Source organism: Babylonia areolata, chromosome 4 (genome assembly GCF_041734735.1).
Source record: "Babylonia areolata isolate BAREFJ2019XMU chromosome 4, ASM4173473v1, whole genome shotgun sequence".
Lineage (NCBI taxonomy): Eukaryota > Metazoa > Mollusca > Gastropoda > Neogastropoda > Buccinidae > Babylonia > Babylonia areolata.
The window spans coordinates 50,843,854-50,860,580 of record NC_134879.1 but is presented as its reverse complement, the minus strand read 5'-3'; the positions used below and the strand labels follow the sequence as shown (position 1 = coordinate 50,860,580).

Here is a 16,727-nt window from a genome sequence, read left to right as displayed (position 1 = left end):
CAAGGTTTCTATAAGCACTGTCTCTAAATAGTCTCATAAACATGGTCTCTAAACAGTCTCTAAACAATAAACAATGTCTCTAAACAGTCTTTAACAAAATCTGATTATGGCACTCTGAAATATCTTGCTATATTTTGCATAAAACCCAGATCTGCTCCAATATTATTATCAAGGCGTTGCCCCATCTCCAATACAATACACATATCATATGGATTTCAATATAATATAAAAGTATCGAAAGTACATTAATCTTATAAAGATATGAATTAATGGTGAACCTGAGGTTTAAATCAATATTACCACACAAAACAATGCAAAAATCCTTTTACTGGTGCAACTATTATTATATCGTTTTTGCCCAACAAGTGAGGGGAGAAGGATGGACAGATGGAAACAAGGTGCATGTCTAGAGTTCAGTGTAGAGAAATCAGAAAAAGAAAAAAAAAAAAATCCTTGGAACAATTTCCTGCATTGATGAATATGAACACTAATGATGCACATGCTTCACAATGTTCAAAGATTAACAGTATGTGCATTTCAGCAGACGTTTCCCACATGTGAACCAACACATCAGTAAGGGTGGAAGTCATCTGGCAAGTGCCTGAAATCTGGCACACATTTTCCTGATATGGAGACATTTTGTTTGGCATGCATACATTTTTGTAGCCTGTTCCCTGTCTTCAATTTTCTGTCAGAATATTATTTAGTGACATTATTTAGAAGACACTTCAGACTATTGGACTGTAGCCATGAAGTCCATGTAATGTAGCCGATCCAACACACAAAATGGCTTGCGGTGTAGATAACTGCAAACATGATGGAGCGACCACATCATCTTACATCAATGAAAAATGGACCATTACCGACCAAACCGCGGAAATGAAAGCCTTGTTGTGCTCAGTTTGGCAGAACACTGTACACCGTATCGTTTTGCCGATCAAGTGGTGAAGTTTGTGAAGAGAGACAGACTGCAGCAGACAAACAGGGCTGCTCTAGGATTTCACGTTATCAGGAACAGCAGCTACTTCCTGAGGGCTCAACATTAACGGTCCATTATGTGTAACCATTAGTGACTCAAATGGCCTCAAACATGACAACCCCAGTCGTCCTCCCCCAAACCCCCAACCTCTCCCTTTCATGTGGAAACTGCATGGTGTAGGCAGGACAGCACCAGTTCAGCCTCTCTCCTTATCAGTTCAGTTTCAGTTTCAGTAGCTCAAGGAGGCGTCACTGCGTTCGGACAAATCCATATACGCTACACCACATCTGCCAAGCAGATGCCTGACCAGCAGCGTAACCCAACGCGCTTAGTCAGGCCTTAAGAACAAGACAGGCACAGGTTTTCCTTAGCGGTTACATCCGCGGAAACGTTCTATGTACGGACCATATATATATAATATATATATATATAGTCAAGACATGATGCCTGTCCTTATCACTCACTCTGGGTGAAGTGTTATGAGGTGCAGACTTTGACAGTGAAGACTTCGACAGTCAATGAGTGACTCTGCTGTTCAATGCTGGAGAACCTGCATGAGACCGGCCTCTTCTTCTTGTCATAAATTACTATGTATGTGTACAAGATAAAGACACACAATGAAAAGAAGTGTTGTTTGAAACAGTTTCCGGAACTATGTTTTTTGGGGCATAATCCATGGAACTTATGTCTGAAATAGTGTTGTAACATATTGCCAAAACATTAATTTTACCCTGATTTACAATCATCACACTCATTTCAAACAATCAAAAACATTTTAAACCACTGACACAAAGAAAATGTTACTGTTCTATATAAAATCCAGGCATTTTTGTGAGCAAAACATATCACAGCATGAGTTAGTTCTTCTGCTCATAAGTACTGTGCATGTGTACTTCTTCTTCTGCATTCGTGGGCTGCAACTCCCACATTCACTCGTATGCACATGCGTGGGCTTTTACGTGTATGTCAGTTTTTACCTCGCCATGTAGGCAGCCATACTCCTTTTTTGGTGGTGTGCATGTGTACAATATGAAGATACACAATGCAAAGAAGTATTTCTGGAACTATGTTTTTTGGAGCATTATCCATGTAACTTATGTCTGATATCTGTTGTAACATATTGCCAAAACATAACTGTATCTAATTTACAATCACCACACTCATTCAAACAATTAAAAACGTTTTAAACCACTGACACAAACAAACGAAAACATCAAACATGGTAAAAGAATAGACACACAGCCTCATCTGATAATTCCCTGTTTCTGTTGAATGTCCTTTCGGGACAAATAATCCTGATCGACAGGCAAGATCAACATCATACAGCCAGCCTGTCGTCACACACACAGACAGTGTGTGGTGTAAGAAGCAAGGCGACAATCTTACCTATGACTTTTGTCTGATCTAAGACAGCAACCACTGCTCAAAAACCATGTCCATCATCAAAACCATTTCATTCACATCAGTGTCCATCATGCCTTGAACCATTGACAACATTAAAATATACGTATGGGTTTTGATGAAATGGTTCATGATCAACTACTACAGTATATATATTATAATGAAAATGTCGCACACTGTTAGGAAAGTATGTTTTCAGCAGATGTCCATGGAAAGATAAAGATGTGGAGACACACCTATCATAAAAAAGAGGCATACTGATCATTAAGGACACATAGTGGTATCCACGGCATTCAACACAGTCCAGCATATACAACTATCACAGTAATGTCTGAGTCAGCAGTGCACCAGATAATAATTTACATGATGTACAAGGACACACAGGTCTCAAACATTATAACACTCTTTCTGTTGTCTTTCTAATTTAAATATTTTGTATTTGGGGGGTGGGTGACTGTTTCAACATATTTCCTGTATTTCCCCCCATCAGTATCTGAGGTTTACTGTGCAGCAAGTTCTGGACGAAATATCTATGGACTCTGGTCGCAGTTATGACTCAGATATTGATGAATCTGCACCAGAATCAACAAATAGTTCATTCGATGATGATGGTGATGAAAAGGGGTTGAACAGTTTTTGGGATAATAGAGTTCGAGCTATAACACACAGGTCTCACAAACATTACAACACCCTTTCTGTTATTTTAAAAAATCTGATTGTATTTGGATTTTAAAAAAAAAGAAAAAAAAAAAAAGAAACTGTTACTGCTGTTTTGTTTTTGTTCATCCTTCCTCTTTCATCTCTCGCCTTCGACGGGTGCAACAGCCAAATGGTTAAAGCGTTGGACTTTCAATCTGAGGGTCCTGGGTTCGAATCACGGTGACGGCGCCAGGTGGGTAAAGGGTGGAGATTTTTACGATCTCCCAGGTCAACATATGTGCAGACCTGCCAGTGCCTGAACCCCCTTCGTGTGTATACACAAGCAGAAGATCAAATACACACATTAAAGATCCTGTAATCCATGTCAGCGTTCGGTGGGTTATGGAAACAAGAACATATCCAGCATGCACATCCTCGAAAACGGAGTATGGCTGCCTACATGGCGGGATAAAAACGGTCATACACGTAAAAGCCCACTCGTGTGATATACGAGTGAACGTGGAAGAAGAAGAAGATCCCCCACCTTCATGCCCTGACTCCAGGACGCTGGTCTGGGTTTTCCAGTGGACAGATACACCCTCATCACTTCACTTCAGTCCAACACCACAAACCACTCAGGCACCAGCCATCAAACAGACCCCCCCCCCCCCCAACCCCCATCCCCACCCCACACACACTGCCCACATTAATGTTGATGGCATTCTGTTGACTGTCTGGCTGGATCCAGGCCCTGTGAGGCAGCACTGTCTCAGATCTCCACTGACAACAATAAATGCTTTATTCAGTCGTGGGGGCAAAGACTGAGGGAGTGTCCCTCCAGACATTTGTGGGGAATTCACGATGGACTTTGGGGCCAAATGTGCAAAAAGGATGAGTCAATAAAACAACCACTGCATCTTTATGGACAGCATTCTGTTTGAAAGCACAAATTTCAGTGACCAATTCATTGTTCTCTCTCTCTCTCTCCAACTAATCTCTCTATATACCTAACCCTTCGGAAAGCACAAATTTCAGTGACCAATTCATTGTTCTCTCTCTCTCTCTCTCTCCAACTAATCTCTCTATATATCTAACCCTTCGGAAAGCACAAATTTCAGTGACCAATTCATTGTTCTCTCTCTCTCTCTCTCTCTCTCTCTCTCTCTCTCTCTCCAACTAATCTCTCTATATATCTAACCCTTCGGAAAGCACAAATTTCAGTGACCAATTCATTGTTCTCTCTCTCTCTCTCTCCAACTAATCTCTCTATATATCTAACCCTTTGGAAAGCACAAATTTCAGTGACCAATTCATTGTTCTCTCTCTCTCTCTTTCTCTCTCTCTCTCCAACTAATCTCTCTCTATATCTAACCCTTCGGAAAGCACAAATTTCAGTGATCAATTCATTGTTCTCTCTCTCTCTCTCTCTCTCTCTCCAGCTAATCTCTCTATATATCTAACCCTTCGGAAAGCACAAATTTCAGTGACCAATTCATTGTTCTCTCTCTCTCTCTTTCTCTCTCCAACTAATCTCTCTATATATCTAACCCTTCGGAAAGCACAAATTTCAGTGATCAATTCATTGCTCTCTCTCTCTCTCTCTCCAGCTAATCTCTCTATATATCTAACCCTTCGGCTCCAGTATCAGTGACATGTCTCACAGGCTGGCCTTTCACATGGCTGCATTTAAAGATAAAATCATGACAGAAAACTACTGCATGTGAAAGAGCAAAAAGTTCATAATTATGATGTACAAAAATATGTCCACTACATGTCATCCCCATTTTATGTGGGTTTATTTTCTTAGAATAAAATACATGACAGGCACCTTAAACAGTCAGACCTTGGAAAATAACTTTGCACAAAAAAAACAAGAAGTGCTTTGATGCTTGATTTAAGTCAAATACATGTATCATTAGTAAAGAAGGAAACAAAAAGATGTTGTGAATATGACCACAACGTTGATCAGATCACATCAAGCGGTGACAAATTGTTCACGCTGCACTGGTGACGTCTACTTTAATTCCGTCATTTTCCGTTTCTGGCAGGGAGTCCAACAAAGATTTTGCCTGCAACAGACATGCACGCAGTTCACAGCAAGGTTAAAACCCCACCTAATGCCAGTGTAAGACTGACACTGGCAAAAGAGTGGTGCAAAAGCCTAGAAGTAAACAACAACAAACAAGTTGTCAGAAGTCAGAACATAGCATCACTTAAGCTGCAAAATAATAAACGTCTCCAAGAATGAAAACAGCGGCAAGTCGACTAGAATTAAAACAAAGCAGAGAAGAAAAATCCATCACCGCATACAACCCATTCCTCTGACATTGTGGCAAATGGCTCGGCAGAAAACCAAGCACAGGATTTCACTTCTCCAGCCTTTTTTTTTTTTACATGTACTCCCAGTCTCACCATCCTTGCTGGCCAACACAACCATGTATGAACTTCCTTTTTCGCTTCGTCAAGTCTCCACACTCAGCTCTTTCAAGTCTGGCCTTAAAACCCACCTCTTCCCAAAATAGCCTCCCTTGCCTGCCCTTCCTTGTCTTTAGTTTCTACAGTATTAGAGTTATGCATGCGTGTGAATGACTGGTGCGAAAGCGCTTTGATTTGTCTCTGCACAAGATCCAGCGCTATATAAATACCATTATTATTATTTTATGTATGTTCCATCATTTAAAAACTGACAACAATGAAGATGGGCGGACATGATAGATACAAGTTAGAAAAGCATGTACACACAATGGAAATGAATTACAGTGATTTTGTTAAAAAATGGCTACCATACTCTGTGTTGGTAATGGAACATTGAGTAAAATGAAAACTGTCATCATAATACAGTATATGAATGATGCATGTTTGATAGAATTTTTAACAATATCAGAAATGAATATACCGCAAAATTTGACATGTTTGTACATTAATTTTGATAAAAGAAGTAAGCTGCCACAGGTAATGGATAACATAATTATATTAATCCTTTAATAACACTTTATAATAAAACAACAACAGCAACAACAAAAACAAAAAGAACTGGTGCTCCTTGAAGCTATGTCAACATGAATACATGCCATGATGTGACATTTGGTATCTTGTTTATCTTGTTCTTTATTATTTGTTATTGTTCTTCATCTTATTATTACTATTATAAGTATTTATCATATTGAAAAATAACCCTTGTATCTCAACAAATTAATGATTTTTTTTCTATGACCATTGATGGACCAAATGTTTTGTTGGCTATGTGAATGTTGAATCACACTGATGTCGTGAAATGTCAAAATATAACCTTGTATACAAGGGAAAAAAAAAAGAAAAAAAAAAAAAGATGGGCTGACATGTCACTTAAAATCAGGTTCACTGCGGTCTTGCCAGCAGCCTGTCTCTTGGCACCCTTGTCCTTGACTGAGACACACAGACTGGTTGTCACTTTTCATATATATATGTAAGTACTTTTTTTTTTTTTTTAAGCACCCAACAGTCAAAGGAAAACAACTGCTATATGCTAAACTGAAACTCTGCCCTTCTAAATCAGAATCAGGATACCTTTATTATCTCAGTAGAGAAATTAAGTGTGGTGAAGTCTGTGATACATACACACTGTAAGCAAAACGGTAAAATTTGGCACACAACATATACATGCCAAAATAACACTCAACTCAGTCATAGCAAAGCAAGTCCGATAGCTTTCCATTATTCAAAACACATACATACACCTGTACCTGCCCGTATGCAAGCACCCATGCACACTTACTATATCCCTCTAAGAGTTGGTGTTTGTATAAAAAGAAAAAGAACACACACACACACACACACACACACACACACACAAAATGCTGCTTACATGAAAAAGGTGTTTGTGAATATTGTGGTTACATCAGAAAAGCTGTTTGTGAAAAATGTGGTTTTGTGAAAAATGTGGTTTAATATTATAGGTTGAATTTCTTCACTGTCACGTAGCCATGACTGTTTCAGGATATTGGTTAATACCCAGCATTTCACTTTAAAAAAATTTTTTTTTAAAGCATGCTTCGATAGTTTCCACATGTTCATTGCTTGCTGTGTGGACCTATCTTCTTCTTCTTCTTCTGCGTTCACTCGTATGCATACGAGTGGGCTTTTATGTGTATGACCATTTTTACCCCGCCATGTAGGCAGCCATACTCCGTTTTCAGGGGTGTGCATGCTGGGTATGTTCTTGTTTCCATAACCCACCGAATGCTGACATGGATAACAGGATCTTTAACATGCGTATTTGATCTTCTGCTTGCATATACATACGAAGGGGGTTCAGGCACTAGCAGGTCTGCACATATGTTGACCTGGGAGATCGTAAAAATCTCCACCCTTTACCCACCAGGCGCCGCCACCGTGATTCGAACCTGGGACCCTCAGATTGACAGTCCAATGCTTTAACCACTCGGCTATTGCGCCTGTCGGACCTATCTTTTTAACTCATTCTACCCCACAGCCACATACCTGCTACAACTCCCCTGGACCAGCACTGCATGAGGTCACAGCAGTAAAACATAGGGTTGTTCACTGAAACAGCTTAAAATCGATAGAGAATTGTTGATTTAATCGGTCAAACAAAGCTTCATTTTCATGCTTCCGGAATCTGTAAACGGTTCAGTTTAGAATGCCTGCTGTACCAAGCAAGAATGAACGAAATTAGAATAGAGTGTTAATATGAGCATACTCATACCTGGTCCACTGGGGAAGTAATCATGGTATGAGTTAACTTGTACCTGGAGTAGAATGAGTTAAAGTCACAAAAAATGGTGAGACTTCAACATCAAAAAAGCCGGCAGACTTTCCTTCCAACATGAACACTCATTCCGGCAATATCCACATTTTTTCCCCTGTGTTCTTTCCATTCAGTTTCGTTCCCAAGACGGAAAAACCATAAATTTGTTTAAATAATATTGTAATATATACTCTTCATTTCTTCCCCTGTCAAGAGATGTAAAAAGAAGGCCAGTCAAAGAGTGGAGGGGAAGAAATGTGGAATTCATATTACAATGTTATTAACCGATTCACACGTTTTTTCTGTCTTATAAACGGAAAAGTACAGGGGAAGAAATGTGGATATTGCCCTCACTTCTTTCTTCTGGCTCTGGTCCAGGGATTTGGCGGTCACCAGCAGCAGGAGCTGACGGGCCTGAGCCGTGCTGCCCCCGGCAACCAGCACCTTGGCTACGTCCAGCCGTGTCCGGGAGGGCTTGACCAGGTCTGCGTTGAATGCTCCGTCTTTGTCCCTGCAGCTGTCCAGGTAGGGTCCGATGGAAGGCAAGGCTTCAGCCGGTCGCTCCATGTGGACGCAGAGGCGAACAAACAACCCAGCAGCTTTCTGCAAATATGAACAAATGTAATGATAGTCAGTCGAATCTGACTATGACCATCAGAACAGCAGAGGAGGCAACTGCTGACTTATCTTGGCTAGAATTTGATTATAGTGGAGGGTGTCTTGCCAAAGTTACAACCCCACTCTCTCGGCCAAGAGGGTTTTAGGACGGTTGGTGTTGGGATGGTTCCCAAATGCCACCTAGCTCCCAAGGCTGCATAAACAAATATGAAGCGAAAAAAACAACAAAGACAAAAAACAAACAAAAACAACAATAGCATTACATTTGTCATATCATAGTAAAAATTATGTTGTAAAAAAAAAAGAGTAATGGTTGAATCTTTCTGTAACTATGAAGCACACTCAGGGAAAAAAAATCCCCCACAAAAGCATTACATTAATTTTCTATCTTAGAACAAATTATGTTTTGGAAAAAAATATACATAATGGTTGAGTTTCATGTTAAAATAATCACTTGCAGTGTTGGGCCTGTTGATTTTTATTATATCATAGAACAAACGTTATAGAAAAAAAAAATACCATGGTTGAGTTTCATGTTTTAAAAAAAATCATTACTTATGATCCTGCAATGGTTGAGGACACTTTTTGAAGAAAAAAAAAAGAAGAAAGAAAGAAAATTCTTTAAATGTGGACAGACATTACAAAATTCATGAGAATACATTCAAGCATAATGCTGATATTCTGACATAAAAAAAAACCCATTCATGTGCATGCGTGTGTGTGTATGTGCATGCACATGCATGTGTATGAGTGTGTGTGCGTTGGTGTGCATGTATTTGTGAGTACATGAACTTGCAAGCATGAGAGCACAGTGCACCATACACATTCTGCAGGAACTGGGTATAAGCACGTACAAGCACATACAAAAAGCACACATACTTTATGCCTGTGGTGACTGGACTTGTGGTGGAAAAAGAAAATGGGGGGGACATGGTCTTCGTTGATCTTTGCTTCTCATCTAAACTTCCCTTAACATTGGACACAAGTTTATTTTTCTAGTATGAAAATGAAAAAAAAAACAAAAAAAAAAAAACCAACAACCCCAAAACACCCCAAGCCCCGCATAATCACCACCAAGAAACCAAACAAAAACAAAACTGCTGTGTAAGCAAGACATGTCCCATCCACTTACCAACACCACCCCCAACCACCCCATACCCATCCACATCATCCACCCACCTCACGCCACCCACACCACCCCTCATCCACACACACACACACACACACACACACACACAGAGCACTCGCATTACTCATCCACATTACCCATCCACAACACCCCCACACACAACATCCATACACATCACCACACACCCATCCACACACTACTAGCCCACACCACCCCACATCATCAACCCATATCCACCCCCACCACCCCCCACCATCCAACCATATCCACCCACACCACACCGTACAACACCACCAACCCACACCAACACACATGACCCCCCCCCCCCCATATATCCATCTCACCACCCTATACCATCCACCCACACCATCCACCCATATCCACCCACACCACACCGTACAACACCACCAACCCACATCAACACACATGATCCCCCCATATATCCATCTCACCACCCTATACCATCCACCCACACCATCCACCCATATCCACCCACACCACCCCGAACCATCCATCCATACCCACCCACACCACCACACACTATCTACCCATATACACCCACACCACCCAACACCATCCACCTATATCCATCTACACCACCCCACACCATCCACCTATATCCATCTACACCACCCCACACCATCCACCTATATCCATCTACATCACCCCACACCATTCATCTATATCCATTTACACCACCCCACACAATCCACCTATATCCATCTACATCACCCCACACCATCCACCTATATCCATCTACACCACACCACCCCATCCACTTTTATCCATCTACATCACCCCACACCATCCACCTATATCCATCTGCACCACCCTACACCATTCACCTATATCCATCTACACCACCCCACACCATCCACCTATATCCATCTACATCACCCCACACCATCCACCTTTATCCATCTGCATCACTCCACACCAGCCACCTTTATCCATCTGCATCACCCCACACCACCCACCTTTATCCATCTGCATCACTCCACACCATCCACCTTTATCCATCTGCATCACCCCACACCACCCACCTTTATCCATCTACATCACCCCGCACACCACACCTTTATCCATCTGCATCACCCCACACCATCCACCTATATCCATCTACATCACCCACCTTTGTCCATCTACACCACCCCACACCATCCACCTATATCCATCTACATCACCCCACACCATCCACCTTTATCCATCTACATCACCCACCTTTATCCATCTACATCACCCCGCACCATCCACCTTTATCGATCTACATCACCCCGCACCACCCACCTTTATCTACCCACACCACACAACCCACCCTACACCATCCACCTACATCCACCCACAACACACCATCCACCTTTATCCAGCTACACACCATGCCATCTACCTTTATACACCCACACTACACCATCCACCCATATCCATCTACACCACCCCACACCATCTACCTCTGTCCACCGTACACCATCCACCTACACCACCCTACACCATCCACCTTTATTCATCCACCCACACCACCCCATCCACCTGCGTCCCTCTACACCACCCCATACCATTTATATTCACCCACACCATCCACCTATATTCACCCACACCTTTCCACCTGTATCTATCCATTCATCCTACCCCCACACCACCCACCCATATCCACGCCACACCATCCATCCATGCCCACCCACCCCACCCCACCCCACCCCACCCTATCCACACACAACCCCACACCATCCCACCCACACCACCTCACACAACCATCCAACCATACCCACACCCGCCCACCCCACACCACCTCACACAACCATCCAACCATACCCACACCATCCCACCCACACCACCTCACACAACCATCCAACCATACCCACACCATCCCACCCACACCACCTCACACAACCATCCAACCATACCCACACCCGGCCACCCCACACCATCCCTACACAATCGTTCCACCCCTTGCAAACCAACCACCCACCACCCACGAACCACCCACCACCCACAAACCACCCACCTGACTGGTGGGCTCCTCTTCCAGCAGCGACTTGACCGACTGGAACCAGAACCCTTCCTTGCTCTGCTCCCGAGCCACGGTGGTGACTTTGCTGACGATGCTCTCCAAGGTGCCGGAACTGCAGTCCTGCAGCGCTTGCTTCAGCAGGGTCCTGGTGCCCTGCCGGTCATCCTGTGGCAGCAGCTCATGCTCCATCTTCAGCTCCACTATGGTGTCGTACATGGAGTGGTCTGGAAACCTGTCAAATGCCACACAGCGTGTGAGTGGGTGGGTGGGTTGGGGTGGGGGGTGGGGGGTAATGTCCATACCATACATACAGTGTGAGGGGTGCAATGTCCACTCCATACAGTGTGGGGCAATGTTCACACCACACAGTGAGGGACAATGTCCACACCATACAGTTTTGGGGCAATGTCCATTCATACAGTGTGGTGCAATGTCCATTCATACAGTGAGGCAATGTCCTCATCATACAGTGTGGGGCAATGTCCATTCATACAGTGAGGCAATGTCCTCATCATACAGTGTGGGGCAATGTCTATTCATACAGGGAGGCAATGTCATCATACAGTGTGAAGGAATGTCCATTCATGCAGGGAGGCAATGTCCTCATCACACAGTGTGGGGCAATGTCCATTCATACAGTGTGGGGCAATGTCCATTCATGCAGGGAGGCAATGTCCTCATCATACAGTGTGGGGCAACGTCCATTCATACAGGGAGGCAATGTCCTCATCATACAGTGTGGGGCAATATCCATTCATGCAGGGAGGCAATGTCCTCATCATACAGTGTGGGGCAATGTCCATTCATGCAGTGAGGCAATGTCCTCATCATACAGTGTGGGGCAATGTCCATTCATGCAGGGAGGCAATGTCCTCATCATACAGTGTGGGGCAATGTCCATTCATGCAGGGAGGCAATGTCCTCATCATACAGTGTGGGGCAATGTCCATTCATACAGTAAGGCAATTGTCCTCATCATACAGTGTGGGGCAATGTCCATTCATGCAGGGAGGCAATGTCCTCATCATACAGTGTGGGGCAATGTCCATTCATGCAGTGAGGCAATGTCCTCATCATACAGTGTGGGGCAACGTCCATTCATGCAGGGAGGCAATGTCCTCATCATACAGTGTGGGGCAATGTCCATTCATGCAGAGAGGCAATGTCCTCATCATACAGTGTGGGGCAATGTCCTCATCATACAGTGTGGGGCAATGTCCATTCATGCAGGGAGGCAATGTCCTCATCATACAGTGTGGGGCAACGTCCATTCATACAGGGAGGCAATGTCCTCATCATACAGTGTGGGGCAATGTCCATTCATGCAGGGAGGCAATGTCCTCATCATACAGTGTGGGGCAATGTCCATTCATGCAGGGAAGCAATGTCCGCACCACACAGTACGGGAGCAGTGTACATTCATACAGCGTACTGGTTTGCACTACCACTCAGATCACTGAAGGAAGGGAGGAAGGAGGCAGGTGGCAGAATGGTTAAGACGCTCAGCTGCCAATACAGAGAGTCCGTGAGGGTGTGGGTTCGAATCCCGCTCTCGCCCTTTCTCCTAAGTTTGACTGGAAAATCAAACTGAGCGTCTAGTCTTTCGGATGAGACGATAAACCGAGGTCCCGTGTGCAGCACGCACTTGGCGCACTGAAAAAGAACCCATGGCAACGAGAGTGTTGTCCTCTGGCGAAATTACGTAAAATGAAATCCACTTTCATAGGTACACAAATATGTAAGCATGCACTCAAGGCCTGACTAAGCGCGTTGGGTTATGCTGCTGGTCAGGCATCTGCTCAACAGATGTGGTGTAGCGTGTATGGATTTGTCCGAACGCAGTGACGCCTCCTTGAGAAAGTGAAACTGAAAAACTGAAACTCAGATCACAGCAAATGCAACGAGCACAGGAAACCAGCCAAACAAAGCACTGAAAGGTGGGTGGGTGGGTGACTGTAGGCCATAGATTCATCACACACAACCTCCTGCGAAAGGAAACAACAATGAAGGAGGATGCTCTCACTCACTTCTCCAAACAATAATCCAGGCTGTACTTGTACGCTCGTTTCGGACGCTTGTCCGCAGGTCGCTCCTCATCGATGGCCAGCAGATGGGCGTAGCTCTGTGGGTGGGCTTTGCTGCTGTCAATCAGAGCCATGCTGATCTCCTCCGCTTTGTCCAGCAAGTCTGGTCTCTCTTCAATCATGTACATCACCATTTTGCGGTGCATGCCTCCCAGGCACTCGTCCATCCAGCCATTCTGCTTCAGGATGTCAACTGGAAGTACCATCATTTGCACAATCTGGACTTTTGAAATGCTTGCTAGTAGCCAAAAAGAGCAACAGGGGGGGAAAGAAGAGGCTTTGATATGCCTTCCCCTAAATCATAGATCTCTCATGAACAGGCATCTGTGTTACAAAAAGAGAAAATCAACACATTATTTTTCTCTGACACCAACTGACAGACACAAGTTTGTTACAATCCTGCTTACAAACGGACAACTTACGTTTTGTTTTCTCCTGCATTTTAAAAACATCGGTTCTTCTGTTCCCAGCTAAAAGCAGCCATTTGACTGCTTTCAGTTTTCTGATCACCCCGAGTTTCATTCCATTTATCAAACCTGAATTATTGCTGTGGTCCGTGTGTGGGCTGATATACACATAAAATGACCAATACGCTAAATGTGTTGACACACACACACATACACTCACCATAGAACGATGCATGCACACGCACGGGCACACACGCAACACACACACAGTTGTTACACTCTGAATGTAATTGTATCTTACCCACATGTTTGTCTTTTTACATAATAATTGATGTGTGCATGGTGATAAGTGAAGGGTGTGTCAGTTTTTTTTGGGTTTTTTGTTGGGTTTTTTTGGGGTTTTTTTTTTGGTGACGGGCATTTTATTTTAAGTGAGCCTAAAGAAAATTTTCTGTTTTTGGTTGAAGCAGATAATAAAGTATTTTGAATTGAATTGAATATTCAGGACATGCATATGAGTTATACAGATGGGCACCAAAGTAATTTGATCATAACAAAGTGCTCTGTCCTGCTCAGAAATCAAGAACAAAGTATCACAGTATAGTCTAAAAATTACACAAAGTACTTCCTAATTCTGGAAAATTCAATTCCTTCCCCCCCGCCCCCCCCAAAAAAAAAGAAGATAATTTAAGATAATAACACAACAAATAGAAAGTTGGGAATCATTGCTTTCAAATACAGGTGCTAAGAAGACATTTTCAAGCATACTCACAGACTTCTAAATACAGCGGCATCACTTCTTCGTATTTCTCTTGTCTCATGATATTGACAAACAGGTTTTCCCGACACCTTCGATACTCTTTCACAGTCACTGCTAGTTCATTAGCCTGTAAAAACAGAAAGGATCCACAAGATTTTTTTTTTTTTTCAAAAGCAACACTGTTTTTTCCAAGCATTCCAAGCTTATCTGAGGTATTCTCAGCTGGTTTGTTTGGAAGTGTTTGTGTCAGCAGAGACAGAGAGACAGAGAAAGAGAGACAGAGAGACAGAGAAAGAACTCAAGAACTGGTTCAATGCACATCAGCCTTGGGCCACAATACACAAAAGGGGAATAGAGACAGGCGGGGATCGGAGAGAGAGAGAGAGAGAGAGAGAGAGAGAATAGAACTAGGAGTCGCTTGTTGATCCTATTGAGCATTCTCAAACAGAAATAATAACAACAACTTCCACGATGGCTGACAACTCATTTTCTCTCTTCTGATCAGTCCCTTGCCAACAGCTGTAGAACTGAATGATGACCTCTAAAATAAAACACAAAAGAAAATCCTTGCCGAATCCTGCCAAGGGTAAGTGCCGGTGGTTGTATGGTGTCTTGATAGCTTTCTTGCATTTACACACACTCCTCTCATGACAACATCACCAGAACTGGACTGATTGTGTAGCTGTGAATGCCAAGAGGAGGGGGAAGGAGAAGAAGAAGAAGAAGAAGACGAAAGCATTCAAACACCATCTGCAACAATCCGGCTCATTGTTTTTTGAGACTTTGTTTGATTAACATAAGCAGAAGTGTTTCCTGAACCACATGTGTTAAACAGACTCCGTTGTATTTCTACATCTGCATGTGAGTGTTCAAATTGTTGAGTCACTTTTTGACTCACTTGTGTAAACAAAGTGAGTCTATGTTTTAACCTGGTGTTCGTGTGTGTGTGTGTGTGTGTGTGTCTGTGGTAAACTTTAACATTACCATTTTCTCTGCAAATACTTTGTCAGTTGACACCAAATTAGGCATAAAAATAGGAAAAATTCAGTTCTTTCCAGTCATCTTGTTTAAAACAGTATTGCACCTCTGGGATGGGCACCAAAAAAAAAAAAAAAAAAAAAAGAAGCCTAATTATATGTAAACTGCATTTACTGTTATATTTATATTTTTTGTATTCTCTAAACTTGGCACTTTGATCTGATATTCTGACCCAACAACAAGAACAGTCATTATTATCATTTTTTGTTCAAACAGGAACTTCTTTTGCTAAGCATGGAAGTTTTATTTATTTTGCAAACATTTTAGTGTAGATAGTAAAAAAGGGAAATTACTCTGTAATTAATGTTAGGGGACTTAATTCACTTTAAACTGATCTTTCTTGTCTTAAACATTACATTTTGAAATTATACTCGATACATAAATAGCTTGGATTTTTTTTAAAGTGTATCACAAGTGAGTCTTGAAGGCCTTGCCTCTCTTGTTAGTGTTTATTTTCAGAAGCCACCAAGCATCCTCACCTCATAAACACTGATGGCTTTTCTTGTCCACTGCTCAGCTTTGGCGTAGTTTTTGCGATGCATCTCCAGTGTACCCAGGTTCATGAAAGCAGTGGCAATGACCATGTGGTCCCAACCCACAGCATTCGCCTTGATCTCAAGTGATCTGTCAACATAATAAAAACCTTCTTCTTCTTTTTGATTAACAAATAGCAAAGGGTGGTAACTCTCTCCATTACACAAGGTACACATCTTCAAGTCAGTGATGCTTACGCTACCGATTCAGCTAGCACACAGGTAAATAAAAGGTACATTGGAACAAACCCAGACACTTCCTCAGAAAAGGAAGCGCCGGGCCTGTCCTTATACCAATCATTTGACATGTGCACACAGCAGCAAAGACAGAAGAAATGTGCAAACACAAATTAGCTTTTATTCAAGACTGGCATAGCCTCTTTA

General features: G+C 42.7%; 1 protein-coding gene across 1 annotated transcript in view; it reads right to left on the bottom strand.

Moving 5' to 3' along the window:
- Window positions 1-4,162: 4,162 nt before the first annotated feature.
- Window positions 4,163-16,727, bottom strand: part of LOC143281281 (uncharacterized) — a 57,371-nt gene continuing 44,806 nt past the window's right edge. The window contains exons 23-28 of the mRNA XM_076586412.1: window positions 16,290-16,434; window positions 14,785-14,899; window positions 13,549-13,798; window positions 11,516-11,753; window positions 8,121-8,369; window positions 4,163-5,088 (exon numbers count right to left, since the gene is read on the bottom strand). Coding sequence (XP_076442527.1) covers window positions 5,014-5,088; window positions 8,121-8,369; window positions 11,516-11,753; window positions 13,549-13,798; window positions 14,785-14,899; window positions 16,290-16,434 — 1,072 coding nt within the window. The 3' untranslated portion in view covers window positions 4,163-5,013. The remainder of the gene's footprint in view (window positions 5,089-8,120; window positions 8,370-11,515; window positions 11,754-13,548; window positions 13,799-14,784; window positions 14,900-16,289; window positions 16,435-16,727) is intronic.